Raw genomic sequence first — 22875 nt, 5'->3', positions numbered from 1 at the left:
ACAACTCAGTGCAGAACTGAGATGTAATTTTCTAAAGTTGTTCAATATACCCAATGATGCTGAACATTTTGTAGGCCTCCATTTATTAAATATTCAGTCTAAATATGGAGTAACTCTGGAGTTACTATAAATCTATGGCAATAGTCCCACTTTAAATCATAACTACAAGTTTAATGTTGCCATCATTTCTGATTATTAAATAATTCTTACAAATACGTATTTTACATTGACTTTACATTTAAATTTCGGATAGAGAAAATGTTTCCTAATTAACATAGAATTGGTCAGGATTTTTTAAAACACAAGCTTTAGTTCTAGACTGTGAAATTCTTAGTAGAATAGTATAGTATTTTAACCACCTAACCCAGAATTTTAATTCTTATAAAATTCACTGTTGTTGGATATAATATAAAACACAGGTAAAGGGGCGCCTGGGTGGCTCAGTGGATTAAAGCCTCTGCCTTCAGCTCGGGTCACAATCTCAGGGTCCTGGGATCAAGCCCCAGATTAGGCTCTCTGCTCAGCACGCAGCCTGTTTCCTCCTCTCTCTCTGCCCGCCTCTCTGCCTACTTGTGATCTCTGTCTGTCAAATAAATAAATAAAATCTTTAAAAAAAAAAAAAGTTATTTGTTAAAAATAAATAATAAATAATTTTTAAAAAATAAAACATAGGTAAAGAAGGATCAGGGTGGCTAATTCAGGGAAGCCGCTGCCTTCAGCTCAGGTCTGATCTCAGAGTCCTGGGATCCTGGGATACATACCCATGTCAGCATCTCCCCGCTTGTCTACCTCTCCCTGTCCCTCTGCCCTTCCCAGGCTTGTGCTCTCTCTCAAATAAAATCTTTAACTAAAACAAACATAGATATATGCTTGATGATTATATCTTATTCTGTTACTGAAACATTTGTAGAGGCTCCCCAAATCCTAGCTATGTAATTTAGAAATTAAGTACATTATAAGTTTTAAAGATGATATAAAAACAGAATTCAAATATATTTTTAATTTCAAACTATTAATCCCCATAAAGCTAGAATTCTTCTCTAATTCAGAAGAGTAGAATTCCATAATAAATGCTTCTTGGGATGCCTGGGTGGCTCAGTTGGTTAAGAATCTGCCTTCAGCTCAGGTCATGATCCCAGAATCCCGGGATTAAGTACCACATTGGGCTCCCTGTTCAGCAGGGAGCCTGCTTCTCCCTCTGCCTGCAGCTTCCCCTGCTCATGCTCCCTCTCTCCCTTTCTGACAAGTAAATAAAAATCTAAAAAATAATAATAAGTGTTTCATCCCCCATCCTCAGGGGAGATATAAAACAGAGTTAACTGGCTAAGAAACAACTAAAATTATCTTTTAAAATGAGATGCACAGGGGCACCTGGCCTAGTGGGTTAAGCCTCTGCCTTTGGCTCAGGTCATGATCTCAGGGTACTGGGATAGAGCCCTGCATCGGGCTCTCTGCTCAGCAGGGAGCCTGTTTCCCCCTCTCTCTCTGCCTGCCTCTCTGCCTACTTGTAATCTCTGTCAAATAAATAAATAAAATCTTGGAAAAAAATTAAATGCACAGTATGTTAAGTGTTCAACAAATGTTAGTTGAATAACTTAAGATGCAATTAATGAAGAAATGTCTCTAAAAAGGTATAGAGTAAATTATTTTCTTTACTACTATTCTAAAAGCCATTCAAAAGGATGGAGGGGTGCCTGGGTGGCTCAGTGGATTGAGGGTCCAATTCTTGGTTTTGGCTCAGGTCCCTGCTCAGTGAGGCGTCTGCTTCTCCCTCTTCCTCTGCCCCTCTCCTCTGATTGTGCTTGTGAGCCCTCTCTCTCAAATAAATCCATAAAATCTTAAAAAACAACAACAAAGAAAAAATAAAAGGATAAAGCTCTGGCCCTTTATTTAACTAAAGTCAGCTCTGACAGTATCTTATGTAGACACATCAGCCCATGGTACATGTGAACAATTACTCACCAGGCAGAATTTATGCAGGGCCAACAATAAAGGGTGTTCTACTGAAAACAGAAAACAAAACAAAACAAAATCAGAATGTTTCAGTATTTCTATAATAAATGATAAATTTACATATAAAGAAATCACAAAAAAATCTTTATGGATTTTCCTTTAAGAAATTAGTTTTTGCTTATATCCACCTCTGGACTAAGTGAATAAGGAAATAAGTTTTCTTTAATAATGAGTACATATGGATACCAGTTGGTAGGTCGTTAGTATTTCAGTACTTAAATATAATTAATATCTATAGAAACTAAATTCCAAATAAGGTCTTTATACTCATACTGATTCCTATCTTACTCAAATGACATTGAAGAATATATTAAGGGGCAAGAAATAAAATTATTTTTAGAAATCAAAGATTAAAGATAAAATGTTAAGAAAAAAAGAAATAATGTTAACATAAATTCACTTCTATATATATTTCTGTATATGGATATGGAAATAGTTTCATGAAAAAATATCAGTGGTAGCTTTCTAATCAAATATAAATAGATATGATTTAAATGTTCCTTCACAAAGAGGAACATTTGAAGTGTTCCTTCACTAACTTATAATATAGATTAGGAAGGAAGAAAAATGCACAAAGCTAAGAATGATTTACAAGTATGAGATTAAAGGAATCAAGGTACAGCCATTATAAATTTTATGGTCAAGAAAAGAGTACTTAAGAAAGGCTCCATTAATCTCCAACTCCATCCCACCCAATAAAAACCATTCTCTTTAATCTTCTGAGTATTACAGAGTGCCTAACAATGAATAACACTGCCTTACCATTGCAGATAAGGAAATGAAGTACTAGGAAGACTTTTAATATAATACCAAACTAGGACATAATAAAAACTAAGACTGTACCTTTTCCTTTAAAAAATGGAGAAAAGGGGGCACCTGCATGGCTCAGTGGGTTGAGCATCTGCCTTCCGCTCAGGTCATGATCTCAAGGTCCTGGGACTGAGCCCAGGGAGGTTGGGCTCCACTTCTCTGAACTCTGCTCCTCCCCCCTACTAGTGCTCTCTTTCTCTCAAATAAATTTTAAAAAATCTTTTAAAAAATGGAGAAACAAATTTGTAACCTATCTTTTTAATAAAATAGCATTCTAAAAATTTGAAACTGTAAATGTCTGGCCTTTGTGATGTTGCAAGTCAATCTCTACGGGCTTCAATTTCTTCATACATGAAACAATAGGGTTAGTTTGGGTAATTTCTATGATTTTCTTTCAAGTTTTATAATTTGCTTTAAGTCACATTTCAATAAAAAGAAAGTATACATAAATTCTTAGTGGGAAAAAGTCTGGAATAATTAGAAGTCTCTAATCTATAAGGTCAGTTTAATAAGAGGAAAGAAAATAGATTTGTTTTAAATCATTTAAGCAAACAAAAGTCCTTCTAATTGCAAAACTCTGTCATGTCTGCTAATCAGCTAACGTTTGTGACATGGATGTATAATGTGTTGTTGACAGCTTATTGTTGACAGCTGTGCTCTATTCATCAATTATTCTAATTTACCTTCTGGAACTGTGAATAATTTTGGCCTACAGACCAAATTATCTTTAAAGCAGGTGCAGCTTAACATAGCTATAAAAAGAAAAAAACTCAATTAACATAAACTAAATGTTGTGCATATGCATAAAATATCTTTGGGGAAAAGAAAAAATAGATAAAAATGACTGTCTTAAAAGAAAACTGGATAATTAAAGAATAGGAATGGAAAGAAGACTTCCCACTATATACTCTTTTGTACCTTTTGAATTTTGTATCATGTACAAATATTACTTATTCAAAATATGTAAAAATAATAATTAGTATGAAACATAAGTAATGAATTTCCCATTGCAAATTACTTGAAAATTCTAATTGCAAGTAACTGGAAGGAATTAGTAATATAATGAATATAATGTGTTCATTTCATATTTAAAGAAGTAACATTTGAGAATGATTTGTAACTTTTTAAATATCTCAGATCTGATTCAAATATTATTTCAATCTTTATGAGATAAAAATAGTTGTGTTCTTTCCATATTCAAACCCACAAAAATTAAAAAGCATATTTAATTGCTGAAGAACTAAAAATTTACAAAATAAGCAAAACTATTTTGACTTGGGGTGGCAGGGTGGCTCAGTCAGTTAAGCATCTGCCTTCACCTCTGGTCATAATACCAGGGTCCTGGGATGGAGCCCTGCATCAGGCTCTCTGCTCCGTGAAGAGCCTGCTTCTCCCTCTCCCTCTGCCTGCTGCTCTGCCTGCTTGTATTCTCTCGCTTTCTAATAAATAAATAAATAATAAATAAATAAAATCTTAAATAATAAATAAAATCTTAAAAATCAAAAAACAAAACTATTTTTGACTCAGACTATGTAATTAAGTCCCACAACCCAGGGGTGCCTAGGTGGCTCAGTCAGTTAAGTGTATGACTTTGGCTCAGGTCATGAATGATCTCAGGATCCTGGAACTAAGCCCCACATTAGGGGCGCCTGGGTGGCTCAGTGGGTTAAAGCCTCTGCCTTCGGCTCAGGTCATGATCTCAGGGTCCTGGGATCGAGCCCCGCATCGGGCTCTCTGCTCCGCAGGAAGCCTGCTTCCTCCTCTCTCTGCCTGCCTCTCTGCTTACCTGTGATTTCTCTCTGTCAAATGAATAAATAAAATCTTTAAAAAAAAAAAAAAAAGCCCCACATTAGGCTCTGTGCTCAGCAGGGAGTCGGCTTCTCCCTCTTCCTCTGCTCTTCCCCTTGTTCATGCTCTTTCATATGAATAAATAAAATCTTAAAAAAAAAAAAAAGTCCCATAACCCTGAAAATGTAAAGAAAATAAACTGTCAAATTTGGCACTAAAAATGTATTCCACTTGTAACAGAAGTTGCCATAAACAAGTTAAAAGACAAAGGACTGGGGCACCTTGGTAAGTTAAGGGTCGGTTAAGGGTCTGACTCTTAGTTTCAGCTTTAAAAAAAAAAAAAGACAAAGGACAAACTAGGGGGGCACCTGGGTGGCTCAGTGGGTTAAAGCTTCTGACTTCAGCTCAGGTCATGGTCCCAGGGTCCTGGGATCAAGCCCCGCATCGGGCTCTCTGCTCAGCAGGGAGCCTGCTTCCTCCTCTCTCTCTCTGCCTGCCTCTCTGCCTACTTGTGATCTCTCTCTGTCAAATAAATAAATAAAATCTTTAAAAAAAAAAAAAGGACAATGTAGGAATAAACTTAATACACATAAACAGTTAAATGATTACCACTAAGAACATATAAATAGCATATTCAAATCAATACCTCTCAAAATTCCAATTGAATGAGCAAAGACTACAGACAATACACAGAACTATAAAAGACCAATAAATTTATGAAAAGAAGTTCAACGTCACAAGTGATATTAAAATAAGATACCATTTATGGCCTACTGGTTTTGCAAAAAAGACCTGATACCTAGTGTTGGCAAGAGCATGAGTAAATGTCCTTTCACATATTGTGTTAAGAACATAAATTGGCGGGGGTGGGGGGGTATGGAGAGGGTGGTTGGTTATGGACACTGAGAAGGGTATGTGTTATGGTGAGTGCTGTGAAGTGTGTAAGCCTGACAATTCACAGACCCCTGGGGCAAATAATACATTATATGTTAATAAAAGCAATTAATTAAAAAAAAAAAGAATGTAAATTGGGGGCACCTGGGTGGCTCAGTTGCAGCTGGTGGTCATGAGGTCATGATTCTGGAGTCTTGAGATCAAGCCCCATGTTAGGCACCCAAGTTGAGCACCCTGCTCAGCGAGGAGTCTGCTTCTTCCTCTGCCCCTCACCCCACTCATGTTCATTCTCCCTCTCTCATATAAATAAATAAAATCTTTTTAAAAAAGGATTTAAATTGGGACAAACTTTTTGAAAGAGAGTATGACAGCATGAAATTTCTACCTATGAAAATTTTACTGTTTTTCTACCTATGAAAATTTTAAATGTTTATACTGACTTACCAATTCCAATTCTACTTCTAGACACCTATCCTAAAAAAGTACTTGCAAATATACACAAAGGTACATAGACAATGATGCTCCTTGAATATCTGCTTGTAATAGAGAAAATTTAGAAATAAACTGAGCTCTCATCAATAGAATTGTTAAATTATGGTAAATTCATTAATATAGAATACAAATGCATCCTCACAATGCAAAAGCACATCACAGAACAATATAACTATCAATAAATATTTGCTAAATGGATCAATATAAATATGTTCACTTAATTTTTTAAAGGGAAGATATGATATCCATGTCTAAATAAGTAACAAAGAAAGGTCTAGTGGAACACATATGACTGTTAAGAAAGGTTACCTCTGAGGACAGGAATGGTACTGGATGCAAGGCATAAAATTGGGAAGAGAAAGGGGCTGAAGGGAGACTGTTTTACTCTTTATCATTTGTATTACCAGAATGCTTCACAAACATTCATGTATCACTTGTATGTTTACACACATATTTCTTGTATGAATACAATTTAATTTTAAAAAGAGAAAACTGAAAAATTACAAAATTAGATCTGAAAGGTTCTCTTCCACATCAACCTGCCAACTGGAATACAATACAACTGCTATGTTTACAGTGCAAAAACTACTGGGTACTATTCTAAGATCTTTACTCATATTGTTTAAGTGATCCTTATAACAATCTTATGAAATAGGCAGTTTCATTCCCACTTGACAGACAAAGACCCCTGGCTTTGTAAGTTTAAGAAATTAACCCAGTGGGGCGCCTGGGTGGCTCAGTGGGTTAAGCCTCTGCCTTCAGCTCGGGTCATAATCCCAGGATCCTGGGATTGAGCCCCACATCGGGCTCTCTGCTCAGCAGGGAGCCTGCTTCGCCCTCTCTCTGCCTCTCTGCCTACTTGTGATCTCTGTCAAATAAATAAATAAAATCTTTAAAAAAAAAAAAAAAGAAATTAACCCAGTATCTAGGCGACCTGGCTGGCTGAGTCAGAAAAAGCATGCAACCCTTGATCTCAGGGTTGTGAGTTCAAGCCCTACATCTATATTGAGTGCAGAGATTAAATAAACTAAAAAAAAAACCTAACCCAGTATTTACATTAAGACTCAACATGTATTTCACAAGTTACTAAGTACTTCTTTCAAAAGTGCATCAGGACATATATCCTGGTATCCATGTTGACACCGTAAAAAGTACCAGAAGATGGGATGCATGGGAGGTTCTGCCTGCCTCTCCCTCTGGCTTGTGCGGTCTCTGACAAATAAATAAATGAAATCTGTAATAAATAAATAAAAAATACCAGAGGGCACCTATTTAACCTATTTAACAGGATAGCAAAACAAGAGGAGGCAGTATTTATTTAATAATCTATACATGGTTAATCTAGCATGCATATATATATATATATATATATATATGTAACTATGTATATAGATAGATATATAATCTTGGTAGCCAGACAAGAAATTGTCTCCCTCTCCCCAATCATATCCTAAGCTTTGTAGCAATGAAAATTAGAATTTCTGACAGAAATACAGATACAAAGAGGACAAGCAAAGAGAGAGAAAGAGGAAGAAAAGGAAAAAGAGTAGGAAAAGGAAACGAAGGAAATACAGTAGCCAAAGGCTATACCTTTGGGCAAGATTGGAAACAGTCTGTGAGATTCTGCAGCTCTTTCTGCTATATCACACTAATTCCCAAGAAAGTGAAGGGCAAAGATAAGGAAAGTTATGAAATGAAAAGTCATCTAAATATGCCAAAATGAAAAAGCTTCATAGTACTGAAATAATCTTTAAAAATTATTCCAACAAGTATGCCTGGGTGACTCAGTTGGTTAAGCATCTGCCTTCGGCTCAGGTCATGATCCCAGGCTTCTTACTCAGGAGGGAGCCTGCTTCTCCCTCTGCCTGCTTGTGCTCTCTTTCTCTCCCTGACAAATAAATAAATAAAATCTTTAATAAAAATTATTCCAACAGAGGACCCTAGTTTTATTATCTTTCACATTATTTTCCTATTAAACAATGTTAATAGAGTAAATAAATAGAAGTCTGCATTAATAACAATCTAATCAGACTTTTAAACAGGGACTTTTAGTAAGAGAGACAAAAAGTATTAGCTCAACTGTGTAAGAAACTAAAATAAAAGTAGAGGGTGCCTGGGTGGCTTAGTTGGTTGGATGACTGGCTTTGGCTCAGGTCATGATCCTGGAATCCTGGTATCAAGTCCTGCATCCGAGTACCTGCTCAGCGGGGACCCTGCTTCTCCCTCTGACTTTTCCCCTCTCATTCTCTTTCTCAAATAAATAAATAACAATAAAAAATAAAAGTAAGTACTACTTTTCATTTTTAAAAAAACTCTCCATGTCTAATATACTTGGGTGGGGGGAGGGGGAAGCAGGCTCCCTGCTGAGCAGAGAGCCCGATGTGGGGCTTGATCCCAGGACCCTGAGATCATGACCTGAGCCGAAGGCAGAGGCTTAACCCACTGAGCCACCCAGGCGCCCAGGTCTAATATACTTAACCCTTATTTAATAAGCCCCACTTAAGTTTAAAATCATCTAAATGAATACCACCATCAAAAAATAAGCAGTATTGAAACTGATAAGAAGGGAACCAAAAGGAAAGAAGGAAAGAGGGAAGGAAAGAAAAAAGAAAAGAAAAAGTAAAAGAAAAATTAGATCTAAGAACTTTGGAGTTTAACTTTCAAGTTTAAAATGGACTTCAAGGGGCGCCTGGGTGGCCCAGTGGTTTGGGCTGCTGCCTTCGGCTCGGGTCATGATCTCAAGGTCCTGGGATCGAGCCCCGCATCGGGCTCCCTGCTCCGCAGGAAGCCTGCTTCCCTCTCTCTGCCTGCCTCTCTGCCTACTTGTGATCTCTGTCTGTCAAATAAATAAATAAAATCTTTAAAAAAAAAAAAATTAAAAATAAAATGGACTTCAATTTTTAAAGTATCCATGAAGGGACACTGGGTGTCTCAGTAGGTTAAACGTCTGCCTTTGGCTCAAGTCATGATCCCAGGGTCCTGGGATAGAGTCTGGCACTAGGCTCCCTGCTCAGCAGGAACCCTGCTTCTCCCTCTGCTTGCACTCGTACCCTCTGAGAAATAAAATCTTTTTTTTTTTTTTTTAAGATTTATTTATTTGAGGGAGAGACAGTGAGAGAGAGCATGAGTGAGGAGAAGGTCAGAGGGAGAAGCAGACTCCCCATGGAGCTGGGAGCCTGATGCGGGACTCGATCCCGTGACTCCGGGATCATGCATGACCTGAGTCGAAGGCAGTCATCCAACCAACTGAGCCACCCAGGCGTCCCGAGAAATAAAATCTTTAAAAAATAAAAAAAAAAATAGGGGCGCCTGAGTCATTCAGTTGTTAAGCATCTGCCTTCAGCTCAGGTCATGATCCCAGGGTTCTGGGATAGAACCCCACATCTGGCTCCCTACTCAGCACGAAGCCTGCTTCTCCCTCTCCCACTTCCTCTACTTGTATTTCCCTCTCTTGCTATGTCTCTCTCTGTCAAATAAATAAAATCCAATAAATAAATAAAAATATAAATAAAGAGTCCATGAAAACCACACCAAATATGAGGAAATCTAGATAAATCTAAATAAATTTAAGTGTCTCAACAAATGCTTTACTACTAATCATAATTCAGTTTTTAGACCACAACTAAAAGCAAAATTAGCATTGATTTAAGGAATAAGAATTTGATTTATTTATTTATTTATTTATTTATTTAGTAGAAAGATAGTATCTGCAAGAGAGAGGGTGGCAAGAGGCGGGTTGGGGCAGATGGAGAGGGGAAGGAGGAGGAGAATCTTAAGCAGGCTCCATGCCCAGCATGGCTTGATCTTACAACCAACCCTGAGATCAGGACTTGCCAAAATCAAGAGCTGAGTGCTTAACCAACTAAGCCACCCAGGCGCCCCCAAGGCAGTAAGAATTTTAGACTGAAAAACAAAATGTTTAGAGAATTATTTTTATTCTTAAATAATAAACTTATAGCTCACTTGCTTAAAATATGGTTCAGCAGATCTCTTTAAGACCTGTCAGATCTTTGCTGTGTTCTCTGGTCTCAGACTGAACAGCTTCCAGTCAGAAAACTCATAGACTGTGTCACTGATCTCAAAAGAAACCTGGAAGCTAAATTATGGACAGACCAAAACAAGTCCATTCCTTAAAACAATTCAAAATGGGAATCCCACTTACTACTGAGCAACAGTGCCATCACTTGATTATATGATTATTATTTGACGTTAGACAGAGCTAAACTCCAAGTCTCCTGACTTCCAGCCAAAAGCTTTAGGTGTTAATCATAAAAAGAATTCAGGATTTTAAAACATTTTTATTCCTTAAATCATCACAGCAGCTCATAGTGAAAATTCAAATGTATATTAAGCAGAGTTTCAACCCATAAAGATGTAAGAAATGTAGAAAGTTTACAATCTTAATATTTGTAATAAAAATTAATTCTAAACTTTAAGCACAAATTAATGCTAACGTCAAAGTAAAATACTCATAATTTCATACAGTATTATTTTTGTGTGTTTTATTTTACGATAAAAAGGACGTTTTATCTAAGAACACAATTTCACCTTTTATTATATAATGAGGCCTCCAGCATAGTTTTCTATCACACCTAAAACCAAGGTAAAAAGTGTGCTTTGTAAAATAGATTAAAAGTGTCCATGTTTTATTCCCACACATACTCTATTATTTTCAAAGGGAAAAAGCAGAACTTGAGGTATTTGTGTATACTTCAAAAATCGAACTATCTTAGAAAATGGCTTTAAGTCAGTAGGCCAACATTCAGAAACATATAAGGAAATCTACTAAACCAAGAGCCACAAAAACTTAAAAATGTACCAAAAATGCCAAAATTATACAAGCATTAACTACTAAATTAAGTACAACAAAAAACATCCTATATAATTACCTATTAAAGTTTTCTATCCTTAACTTTTCTACTTTCTTAGTTTTATATATTTATCACAGAACTGAAGAGGAAGGTACATTAGTCCACGCTATTTAATACAGAATATTCAAATACTTACCTCTAACAGATGGTCTGCCAACCTATACATAAATGCCTCCAATGACAGAAAATTTTTATATACCCCCTACAAGGCACCTGTGGCAGGTAACCTCTAAGATGGTCACCAGTGACCCTAATAGTGTTTATAACCTTTTGTACTCACTGGCCCTTACATATGGGTTGGATTTAGCGACTCACTTCTGCACAGAAGCACAGCGGAAGTGTTGAGATGTCACTTTCAAGCTCTGTAAAGAGATGACAGTGTGAGTCCTGAGTGTTGGCGTGTATTCTCTCAGACTCTCACGCTGGGGGAAGCCAGCTGCCATGTCATGAAGCAACCTTATGGAAAGATCCAAGTGGCAAAAAACCACTCAACTGCCAGGAGGAATGGAAGCCCTCAGTCCAACAGCCCACAGGAACAAAGGCCCAAGTCACTGAATTTGGATGGAGATCATCCCTGATTTGTATCTTCAGACAAGATCACAGCCCCTTACTGCAGCTTGACTGCAATCTTAAGAAAGACCTTAAATCAGAGGTACTCAGTAGGGCTGTGCCCCAGGTTCCAGACCCTCAGAAACAGTGAGATAAACTATTTGTTGTTTTAAGCCAATGTTTTGGAAAAGGTAATTTATTACACAGTAATAGACAGTACAGGACTCCAATAATTTTCTTGCAAGTAGAAAAATTTTGCTTTTCTTTTTGTTTTTTTAAGGGGGGAGGGGCAGAGGGAGAGAGAGTATCTTAAGAAGGCTCCATTCTAGGGACACCTGTGTGGCTCAGTGGGTTAAAGCCTCTGCCTTCCGCTGGGGTCATGATTCCAGGGTCCTGGGATTGTACGCCCCGCAAATCAGGCTCCCTGCTCAGCAGCGAACTTGCTTCCCTGCCCCCTCTCTCTGCCTGCCTCTCTGCATGCTTGTGATCTCTGTCAAATGAATAAATAAAAAATCTTTAAAAAAATAAATAAGGTTCTGGACCTCAAAATACTAAGTGGATCATGCCAATACTCTACTCTATTAAAAGGTAATCAACAGGGGCACCTGGGTAGCTCAGTTGGTTAAGCAGCTGACTTTGGCTTAGGTCATGGGATAGAGCCCAGAGCTGGGCTCCCTGCTCAGCCAGGAGCCTGCTTCTCCCTCTCCCTGCCATTCTGCCTATTTGAGCTTTCTCTGTCAAATGAATAAATAAGAATCTTAAAAAAAAAAAAAAAAAGGTAATAAACAGATCCCTTAATTTTTTTCCAAAACACTTTCAAATAGATTCTTCTGTTCAACTGAAGAGCCCATTCCAGACTAAAATAATAGTAGGTATTATTACCATTTTACAGATTAAATATTGACTCTACAGTAGGATGAGTAGTAATGTAATCAAGAGCAAAGTATATTGTAATCAATAGCAAAATGAAACTTAAATCCGGGCAATCTGATTTCCAGTTTACTGATCCACTAAAAAAAACTGCATTTCTTCATACTTATTTTGAAGTGTTTCTCAAACTGCTGTGTGTGTGTGTGTGTGTGTGTGTGTGTGTGTGTGTTAACCTTATCACATGCTGTCCATTCAGTAACTGATAAATTCACAAACAGAAAAAGAGACTGAGGACAATTATGTAACTAAGAACTTAGGATAACACCCCTGTTCTCTTATGATATATTCCTCATACTGGCTTTAAAAAAAAAAAAAAAAGAAAGAAAGAAAGAAAAAAAGAATTGGGAAGTAGGAAGGAGAGATAAACATGTTAAAATCCCTTCTCAAAAAATTACATATTTCTAATGACATCGAAGTTCGAGTGTTTTGTCTTTATTTTACCTGACAATATACTGTTAGTGGTTTAATTACTTGTCCTTTCCCTCACTGTATAATAATTTTTTTTTCCCGTGTGGAAGCAATCTACCCCCTAAAACCTAACGTAAAATTGTTCATTACATCCTCCTCCTAAATGAGACCTCCAGGATATGACATATAAAGGAAAATGGGTTCTTAGGCATTTCTCCTCTCTACAATACAACTCATGCCAATACTGGAGACAAAAAAAATTTTTTTTTACTTGGATTTACTGTGGGAAAAAAAAGATTTGTAGCATATTTAAAGCCTACATGTTAATTTCTGTGCCATTTACTTCTTGATGCATCTTGATGCATTCTATGAAGTCTACAACAAAGGGAGGGAAATAAGTGTTAGATCACAACCTATGAATCTGGGTGGAACAAAGACTTCTCCTTTCATTATGCAGAGAACCAAGTTGCCAAAAACGCTCCGCTCAGATACCATGCCTGGTTACAGACCGCACGTCTGGGTTTAGAGAAGAAAACAATCAAACGCTGGTCAATGCTGTCCTTGCCTCCTCCTGCTCTCGCCCCTTATGCCCAATGACTCGCCCCAGAGCTTGAGCCCCAATCTCTTTCTCCCCAATACACGCGACCCGCTGAACCCTACGACTTCTACAGCCTCCCGCGTCTTCTACGCAGGCGCTTCCCCCGCCCCAGCAAAGCCGGGTTCCAAACCCAGTCGCTACCCCTCTCCCCGCCCCCTGCCCAGACCCCTCAAAGGCTGCTCCCACAGACCACTGACGTAAGATAAGGCCAAAGCCGGCCCCGCGGAGCTGCCCCACGCCGAGGCTCGGCTCCCAGTCCCGAGCTTCCTCCCCTCCTCCCGGCCAAGGCGTGCCCAGACAGGGACGCGAGCGCTCCCCTCAGTTCTCGACCTGGCCCCGCAGCGGGCCGAGGAAGGAAGAATCCGCGCGGCCAGCTCCCCTCCCGCCTCTCAGCAGCAGCGAGGTGGACACCCACCCTGCGCTCGCTCCTCGCTCGGGGGCCGACAAGCACCAGGGCGAGGGGCGTCGCTCTGCCCCAGAGCCCGGCTGGCAGACAGGGGAAGGTGTGGTTCAGGAGCGGCGGCCTCCAAACTGCGGACGGCAGTTCCCTGGCCCTCACCCACGACCCCGGACCCCTGCGCCACCGAACCCTACCCGAGACCCTTCTCCCCGGCCGCAAACGCCACCCTAGAGGCCAAGGGCTGCCTGGGTCGGAACCCCGTCAGGTGGTGACAGGTGGCGACCGGTGACCATGGCAACTGGAGGTGCTGCGCGGCCGACCCCGCCTCCGCCATCCGGAGTCACTCACCTAAGGGTTCCCGGACCAGTCCAGAGAAGGGGCTGGGGAGAAAGCGACTAAGAGGCCGGCGGACGCGGCCCCGACGCGGCCGGCTCTGGGCTGGGACTGAAGCGCGAGGGCGGAGGTCTGTGTCTCTGCTTGGCGCCGGTCCTCCCTTCTGCCGCCCTCACGTCAATCCATCAGACCGACACTCCGTTCTTCCCCGAGTCTGCCCCAGCCGAAGTAGCTCTCAGACTCAGCCTCGCAGATTGCGGTTGTCAAGCGGCGTCGGAGGCGAGCTCCAGCCCCGAGCCGCAGCCAATCACCGCGCTTCTTCGAGGCGCCTCAGGACCCCGCCGAGGGGCGGCCAGGCAGGTGCCTGAGCCAAAGGGAAAGTCAGCTGGGCGGGCCCAGGCTTGGAGCGGTGGGGCCACGCCTGGATGGACCGGCTCTCGGCCGGCCCTCCAAGGACCGACTGGACTCTGAGGAAAAGCTTGCCTGGCGTTCGGGTAAGGAACCAGCGGCTGGGACGCAACCCGTCGCTGGCGGGTGACCCTGCGTCCCGAAATAGCGCAGAGGGGACTTCGGAATCGAGAAGTCATCTGCACATTAGAATCGACTCAACATTCCTCCCCGACAATTTATTAATAAAGACTAATGAAGTGAATCTGGCCTCCTCCCCGTGTCTCTCCGCTACTGCAGGCCCCACTTCCTCCCGAAAACTCCAGCAGCTCATCCGCCCCTTTCTAGATTTCTCCTTTTGTGATATTGATACGTCTCCGAGCATTTTCCAGTTACTTAACACTTAACAGGTTCCTAGGGGTTTTTTTTACTACCCTTTTTAGTTGTAAGCTCCTTGACAACAGGATCTCACTTTCCCGCCCCACCCGTGCAGTAGTAGTCCACAAATAAACGTGATGCTTCACCGAGCTGAATTGAGAATTCAGTGGGTATAACCATGTAGAAAAGCTAGGAATAAACTGACACAAACCTGTATCAGCCTCGTCCTCATAAAGGCCAAATGCCAAGAGCGTTCTGGGCCTCCCAACTGGGGGAAAGGACGTAAAAGAGAGTGGTAATAATAAACATCAAAAACATTTCTGGGGCGCCTGGGTGGCTCAGTGGGTTAAAGCCTCTGCCTTCGGCTCAGGTCAAGATCTCAGGGTCCTGAGATCGAGCCCCACATCGGGCTCTCTGCTCAGCAGGGAACCTGCTTCCCCCCTCTTTCTGCCTGCTGCTCTGCCTGCTTGTGATCTCTCCCTCTGTCTGTAAAATAAATAAACAAAATCTTTAAAAAAAAAAAAAAATTCTGAACAGGAAGAATTTAATCCAATTCAAGATACAAGGAGCGGTAGTATGAGGCAAAGTTTCCAAGAAAAATATTTACAAATTCAGGGAAAACAGTTGATGCAAAATTTATCTTGCCTAGTCCTGATGAACTCCTGGAAGAGTCTTCATTAAGAACTCTCTGTGATAAAGTGACAGGCAAATAAATAGAAGCACAAGTTAATGTTACTCAGGGTCCGGATATTTGAAAAAAAAGAAGAAAAAATGGTAAAGAATATTTAAATAGAAAAAGTGGGCAGATATATACAGGAAATGCAGGTATAGTCTTTGCCAGTACAGTTCATCTGAGAATCTGCTTCTTGATCTTGAGTCTCAAACAATACCAATTGCAAGAAGCAAGAGTTATTTATTTAAATTTTCAACTAGATCTACAAAGGGTTATAAATCAGGGACAATCTGACAAACATTTGACCACCTACTGAGGGCAGAGCACTACACAATAGGAAAAACCTGATCTGGTACTAGATTGTTTGGATAGTCATTAAGCATAAAATGAAGTGCTTTCCCTATGTTCTCACTTAAGCCTCACAATCTCCCTTAAAATGCCTGTTAACTATTCCCATTTTAGAGATTAAGGAAAATAATTTGCCCAAGGTCAAACAGCTGTTCTGTAGGAGAGCCAAGATTTTAACTATTATGATTTTTAAACCCTCCTTTTTGCACTCTACCTCAGTGTATTAATTGGAAATTTTAGCTTGAAAAAAGTGGACCTTATTCTGACAAGGTAGAGGGAATAAGAGGTCTTACTCATCTTTATCCCCCCCCCATCGTGTGCCAAAGTGTTATGTGCCTCTAAATTTTCAAAAAGTAGTCATCAGAATTGTTAGAAGCAAATGAATAATCATTATATTTTCAGAAAAGGGGGGTGTGGGATAAAGGGAAACTAGGCACTGAAATGCAAGACATCTGGTACATCTTATCACTCGTTCAGTGATAAATGCATTGACTGTATATTCACTTCCTAATGTAACATCAAGTTTTACACCACAACTTTAATAGCTGTTAGCCTAGGGTATATCACCTTTCCTTCTATACTCAGCCACACTGGTTAAGATTAGATCGTCTTGTCTTTCACTCTAGTTGCTGCAAAGCAGCGAATTGTTCAGAAAGGACAAGGCTTTCTTAGTTGAAAGACTGTCCTTAGATTCTGAGGTACTGCCTCAATCATTCACCAAATATTTACCCAGTGCCTACTCTGGATTAGGAACTAGGTTAGGCATCATGTGAAAATGCAGGTTCTAACTTGTGGGAATGATTCATAGTGCCTTGTGACTTAAATGCCTATAGGCTAAGGTGGACCCCTTTTAATAAGATTCTCAAATCTCATTTCTAAAAAGGGAAATAGAAGTTTTTGGGTTTTCCCCAAATAGTGGAAAGGAATCTGAGCACAAGCCTAAATTAGGAAATCTTGCCTCAAGCCGTTCAGGGTAAGTTCAGCAGGGATATGCGCTCTTGTTTTAAAAGCTCCACTCTCCTTATTAGAGCACATACACATAAATACAGCAAAGAGCTGTGTGCTTTAGAGCTGGGGCACTGCTGGCTCTGGGAGAACAAACAAAATACCACCACTGCAGGCTCTCTTTCAAATAGGCTCAAGAATTATGTAGGTAGAATACCTGAGTCTCCCAGCACTCCTATCACCCCTAAACAAAAGCTTAAAATTATAGGTCAATGGCTAAACTCAGGAAAGAAAAATTCTTGTTTGGACATAGAAGAGATTTTTTTTATATATTAAGTAAATATCCTGGATGTTAATATTGAAAACAAAAATAAAATCTTAAAAATATTTTGTTTTGGAAGAAAAATAAATACCCCATTTTAATGAAGTCATTGACATACTTCAAAATCCAAAAAAGGAAACTATAGGTTAAGAAATGTTAATAACACATAAATCACATTAAGCATCATAATTTTGGATGGGTTTTTTAAGATAAGGTCAATAACTTTCTTTTTTTTTTTTTTAAGATTTTATTTATTTACTTGAGAGAGAGACAGTGAGAGAGAACGTGAATGAGGAGAAGGTCAGAGAGAGAAGCAGACTCCCCATGGAGCCCCGACTCGATCACGGGACTCCAGGATCATGACCTGAGCCGAAGGCAGTCGTCCAACCAACTGAACCACCCAGGCGTCCCGGTCAATAACTTTCTGGTAATAATCTTTCTTGAAACTCTTCAGTAGAACTTGCTAGAAAGATCAAAGAAAAACATGAGATTCACCAAAATGAGTCTAGGTAGGTGTCTTACTTACAAGTCAGGTGCTCCCAAAATACTTATAAAAGTCCTCTTTCAGGGGCGCCTGGGTGGCTCAGTGGGTTAAGCCTCTGCCTTTGGCTCAGGTCGTGCTTTCAGCCCCGAGGGTTCTGTGCTCAGCAGGGAGCCTGCTTCCCCCTCTCTCTGCCTACTTGTGATCTCTGTCTATCAAATAAATAAATACTATGGAGTATTATGCCTCCATCAGAAAGGATGAATACCCAACTTTTGTAGCAACATGGACGGGACTGGAAGAGATTATGCTGAGTGAAATAAGTCAAGCAGAGAGAGTCAATTATCATATGGTTTCACTTATTTGTGGAGCATAACAAATAACATGGAGGACATGGGGAGATGGAGAGAAGGGAGTTGAGGGAAATTGGAAGGGGAGGTGAACCATGAGAGATTATGGACTCTGAAAAAAAACCTGAGGGTCTTGAAGGGGCGGGGGGAGGGAGGCTGGGGGAGCCAGGTGGTGGGTATTACAGAGGGCACGTATTGCATGGAGCACTGGGTGTGGTGCAAAAACAATGAATACTGTTACACTGAGAAGAAATTTAAAACAAAACTGAAAAAAAAATTAAAAGCAAAAAAAAAGTCCTATTACAGAAAAAATTAAGTACAGTATTAGCTTTTTTTTTTTTTTTAAGAGTTTGGTCAGTAACTAGGCTCTTTCTTACTAAATTTTCAGTTATTTATCTAAAATTGCCACACAGGGGGCGCCTGGGTGGCTCAGTGGGTTAAGCCGCTGCCTTCGGCTCAGGTCATGATCTCAGGGTCCTGGGATCGAGTCCCACATCTGGCTCTCTGCTCAGCAGGGAGCCTGCTTCCTCCTCTCTCTCTGCCTGCCTCTCTGCCTACTTGTGATCTGTCTGTCAAATAAATAAATAAAATCTTTAAAAAAATAAAAAAAAATAAAAATAAATAAATAAAATTGCCACACAGGGGCACCTGGTAGACTCAATCAATTGAGCATCCAACTCTTGATTTCATTTCAGGTTGTGATCTCAGGGTTGTGGAATTGAGCCCCTAGTTAGGCTCCGTGATCAGAGCTCAGCAAAGGGGTCTACCTGATGATTCTCTCCCTCTTCTTTTGACCCCCCACTCCTGTGTGCCCCCTCACACACTCTCTCTCAAATAAATAAATAATATCTTTATTTATTTTATTTATTTATTTGAGAGAGACAGAGACAGAGTGAGAGAGCATGAGAGCGGAGGTCAGAGGGAGAAGCAGACTCCCCATGGAGCTGGGATCCTGATGTGGAACTCGATCCCAGGACTCCGGGATCATGACCCAAGCCGAAGGCAGTCGCTTAACCAACTGAGCCACCTAAGCGCCCTCTCTCTCTCAAATAAATAAATAAATCTTTAAAAAAAATAAAATAGGGGCGCCTGGGTGGCTCAGTGGGTTAAAGCCTCTGCCTTCGGCTCAGGTCATGATCTCAGGGTCCTAGGATCGAGCCCCGCAGCAGGATCTCTGCTCAGCAGGGAGTCTGCTTCCTCCTCTCTCTCTGCCTGCCTCTCTGCCTGCTTGTGATCTGTCAAATAAATAATAAATCTTTAAAATAAATAAATAAATAAATAAAAATAGCTTTACGAAGGCAAATGACAAATGATTTACATTTCAGCATTTATTTTTCCTATTCTAAAAGAATATACCCAGGGCCCCTGGGTGGCTCAGTGGGTTAGGCCTCTGCTTTTGGCTCCGGTCATGGTCTCAGGGTCCTGGGATTGAGCCCCGCATTGGGCTCCTTGCTCAGCCGGGAGCCTGCTTCTCCCTCTCCAGCCATCTGCCTCTCTGCTTACTTATAATCTCCATCTTTCTGCCAAATAAATAAATAAAATCTTAAAATTAAAAAAAAGGAATAGAAAAAAGAATACACCCAATTTCAGAGCAGCTTACCAGGCTTCTGTGTGAGGATGTGCATAGAAGACTGAATGCTACAAATTATACATGAATTGGGATTTTGTACAAAAGCTCAGATTGAGACTCTTACCAATCTACTGGTAATAGATAAGAAATTTCCTCCTTACTTTACCTCTGTAACTTTAGAATTCTACTCATCCAGATACCAGATAGCCCTGTAGTATCTGTGCTATGCCTCAAACAAAACAGGTGCTTACTAAATACTTGCTGATATACCAAAATGTTTTCTGTGATCCTATCCCATGAAATAACAGTCTAGCTCATGGAGTCTTTCACCAGGACCCAGGAAAAGCAGTAGCCTGTAACAACACATTTAACACCTTGCTCACTGGTTATCTATCTACTTCCCAGTCTCTGTGTTAAGAAGATAAATATAGGGACGCTAAGAAAATCAGGCCTAGAGGCACCTGGGTGGTTCAGTCATTAAGAAAATCAGGCCTAGAGAATTGGGAATGTTCTGGGATACAGTCAGAGTGCTTAAAAAGTTCTTGATTTTTGGGCACAATGCTCTGCTCCGTGTGCTTGGATGGGTATTGTCACTGGAAGTGAAAACTCAAGTCAAGTCTCCAGTATTAGCAGCAAAAGAATCTTGAAGATTGCTTCAAAGGAAACACATCCCAGCCCACGGCTTCAGGGCCTAGGGAGCCATTCTTCCTGTTTCTGTATAAATCTTATCCTTCTCCTACCCAATGCTCTAGGCAATGCGTTCATCTAACTCTCCTCATTCTATCTTCATATTTATGTTTTCATTTCCCACATTCCCAGGATAGGGAAGAATTTGCTGGTCAAATCCATGAAAGTTTTACCACATCTATAAATTGGTATCCATCTTCATATGCTGGCCTTACAAACTTGGTTTTGAAGTCTACCCTGAAAGATGGACGTGCTCTCCATCTGCTGATGAAATCAGTTTCCAAGCCTGCAGTGTGCAAATCAAACTCTAGACTACACGTTCACCCAAGTAATGCAGCCCCCTGAGGTCTCTTGGGAAGTGATCAGCTGACTCTCCAGGCACTACCTCTTTCCACCAATGAGAAGCCAAGGGAGCTACTGATACATCAAAGGAGCCCATTTAAAAATTTCCACACTTAGATTATTACAGCTTTTACTTAAGAAAATCAGTTTAAATGCAGTAAAACCAATTTCAAGCGAATCATAAGTTATATCAGATGTTCTGTTTCAGCATGAAGCAAATAAACATACTAGCTAAAAAAAAAAAAGGTATAATTCTTTAAAGAGAAAGTCTCACTTAAACAAGTAGGGAAGGAAGAGCTACTAGAGATTAATAGAAATTAGACCCACTCAATCCAATGGGTAACCAAATACAGTGGGTGAAACCTTGTTTAGATTTTATTGCAAATAGCCTGTGGGAGGCAGAATAACAGCCCTTCCCAAAGACCTTAACATCTTAATCCTCAGAATCTGTGAATATGTTACTTTACATGGTAAGAGACTTTGCTGGTGTGATTAGTTAAGGGTTTTAAAATGGTCAGGTTATTCTGGGTTATTCAATATATTGGACCCATCTGGATAACCCAGAATTCTAAGGATCACCTGGGTCCTTAGAAGCAGAGAAACTTTCCCAGCGGGAGTCAGAGTGAGATAGGATTATGGCAGAAAGATCAGAAAGATGCAACATTGCTAACTTGGAAGACAGAAGGGGACTAAGAGCCAAAGAATGTACGCCCTAGATGCTGGAAAATGCAAGTAAACAGGTTCTCTCCTAGAATATCCAGAAAGGAATGTAGTACCTTGATTTTAGCACCAGTGAGGCCTCTAGCAGACTTCTGACCTAAAGAACTGGTAAGATAATGACTTTGTTGTTTTAAGTCACTAAATTTAATCTGTTACAGAAACAATAGAAAACAGATACACAAACTCTAAATTTTGAGACAAATTAGGAGATTTAAACAAGGATTGGGTATTAAATGGAGTATTAAGAAATTAATGTTAGTGTTAGGGTATAATAGCAGTATTTGGACTACCTTTTAAAACTTTTTGTTAGAGAGGACATAGTGAAGTATTCATAGTTGAAATGATACAATGAAAGCTGTGATTTGCCTTAAAATGCTGCCCCTTCCCCCCCAAAGGTGGGGGAATATATAAGACATTAAAATTGGCAAAGGTTAGTTAATTGTTGAAGATGGGGGCTCATGATACTATTCTATTACTGTGTATACTTGAGGTTTTTCATAGTGAGTCTTTTAAAGCAAATCGAATTAAGAAAAAGCACCTGAACAGCACTGTTCCAAATAGTTTTCTGTGGTGATGAAAAAAAGGTTCTATGTCTGCACTGTTCAATGCAGCAGCCCCCAGCCATGGGGCTGATGAACACCTGAAATACAGCCAGTACAACTGAGGAATTGAAGGTTTTGTTTCATTTAATTTGAATGAAGTGAATTTAAATGGTCCCATGTGGCTAGTGGCTACCATATTACACAGTGTAGCTCTGGACATTAGAAGGGAGCCATGTTACCTCACTGTTAGAATTCAAATAAGCTCATGGATCAAGACAGTGCCACATCTGTTATTTTTGTCTGCCCAGTCTCTCTTTCCCTTTCTCACTTATAGTACCCAGCTCTTACCTCCTCCCTCACTCCTGGGGATCTTCTGTATTGGTAAGTCAAGTAGCTCCCTCGATCAGTTATATGGATGGGAACCCTAGAACTGCTATCATGTTGCCTTGGCACACTGAGGTTCCTGAGAGAATAAAACCAAAATTAGGATAAAGATGAACAGTCCTGATTCTCAAGTTCTTACATCCAGTCAACCATAGGGAATCAACTCCATTCCTACTTTCCCTTGTTTCAGTCGGATAATCCAATAAATTCCTCTCTTCTGCTTAGGTTGTTTTTGAGTCAAGTTCTATGGCTTGCAACCTACAAGGTCCCATTAAAAAACTTAGTGTCAGGGTCACTAGCAAAATAGTAAGATTAATGACACTGCTTCAGACTGAATTGTAATCCCCTGAAATTTGTCATGTTGCAGCCCTAACCCAACCCTCGTTCCCATCTGACTATATTGGAGACAGGGCTTTTAAGGAGGCTATATTAAGGTTAAATGAAGTCGTTAGAGTGGAACTCTGGTGCCCCTATAAAAAGAGGAAGAAAGAACAGAGCTCCCTCAGACAAGCAGACACAGGGAAGGCAGCTATCTGCAGCCCAGAAGAGTCCTCCTTCATCAGACCCCAACCATGCTGGCAGCCTGATCTCAGACTTCCAGCCTCCAGAGCCTGAGGAAGTGAATTCTGTTGTTTCAGCTGCCCGTCTGATATTTTGTTA

The 22875-nt window shown here is 40.2% G+C and overlaps 1 protein-coding gene across 24 annotated transcripts in view; it reads right to left on the bottom strand.

Moving 5' to 3' along the window:
* WDR47 (WD repeat domain 47) overlaps positions 1-14784 on the bottom strand; it is a 66402-nt gene extending 51618 nt beyond the window's left edge. For 4 of the 24 annotated variants that reach the window (XM_082687561.1, XM_082687543.1, XM_082687551.1 and 1 more), the window contains exons 1-2: positions 14102-14784; positions 1963-2003 (exon numbers count right to left, since the gene is read on the bottom strand). Coding sequence is in view for 9 of the 24 variants with exons in the window: in XM_082687557.1 (XP_082543683.1) it covers positions 1963-2003; positions 3507-3573 (108 nt within the window). In the remaining 15 variants the exon portion in view is untranslated. Of the gene's footprint in view, positions 1-1962; positions 2004-3506; positions 3576-11183; positions 11231-14101 lie in introns of all 24 variants that reach the window. The other 20 variants (XM_082687539.1, XM_082687549.1, XM_082687556.1 and 17 more) reach the window with 16 other exon arrangements.
* Between the last annotated feature and the right edge of the window lie 8091 nt (positions 14785-22875).

This window comes from Mustela nivalis (assembly GCF_964662115.1).
Source record: "Mustela nivalis genome assembly, chromosome: 10".
NCBI classification, from domain to species: Eukaryota; Metazoa; Chordata; class Mammalia; order Carnivora; family Mustelidae; genus Mustela; species Mustela nivalis.
Note: the sequence above shows the minus strand (reverse complement) of the source record. Positions and strands in the feature narration are given on the sequence as shown.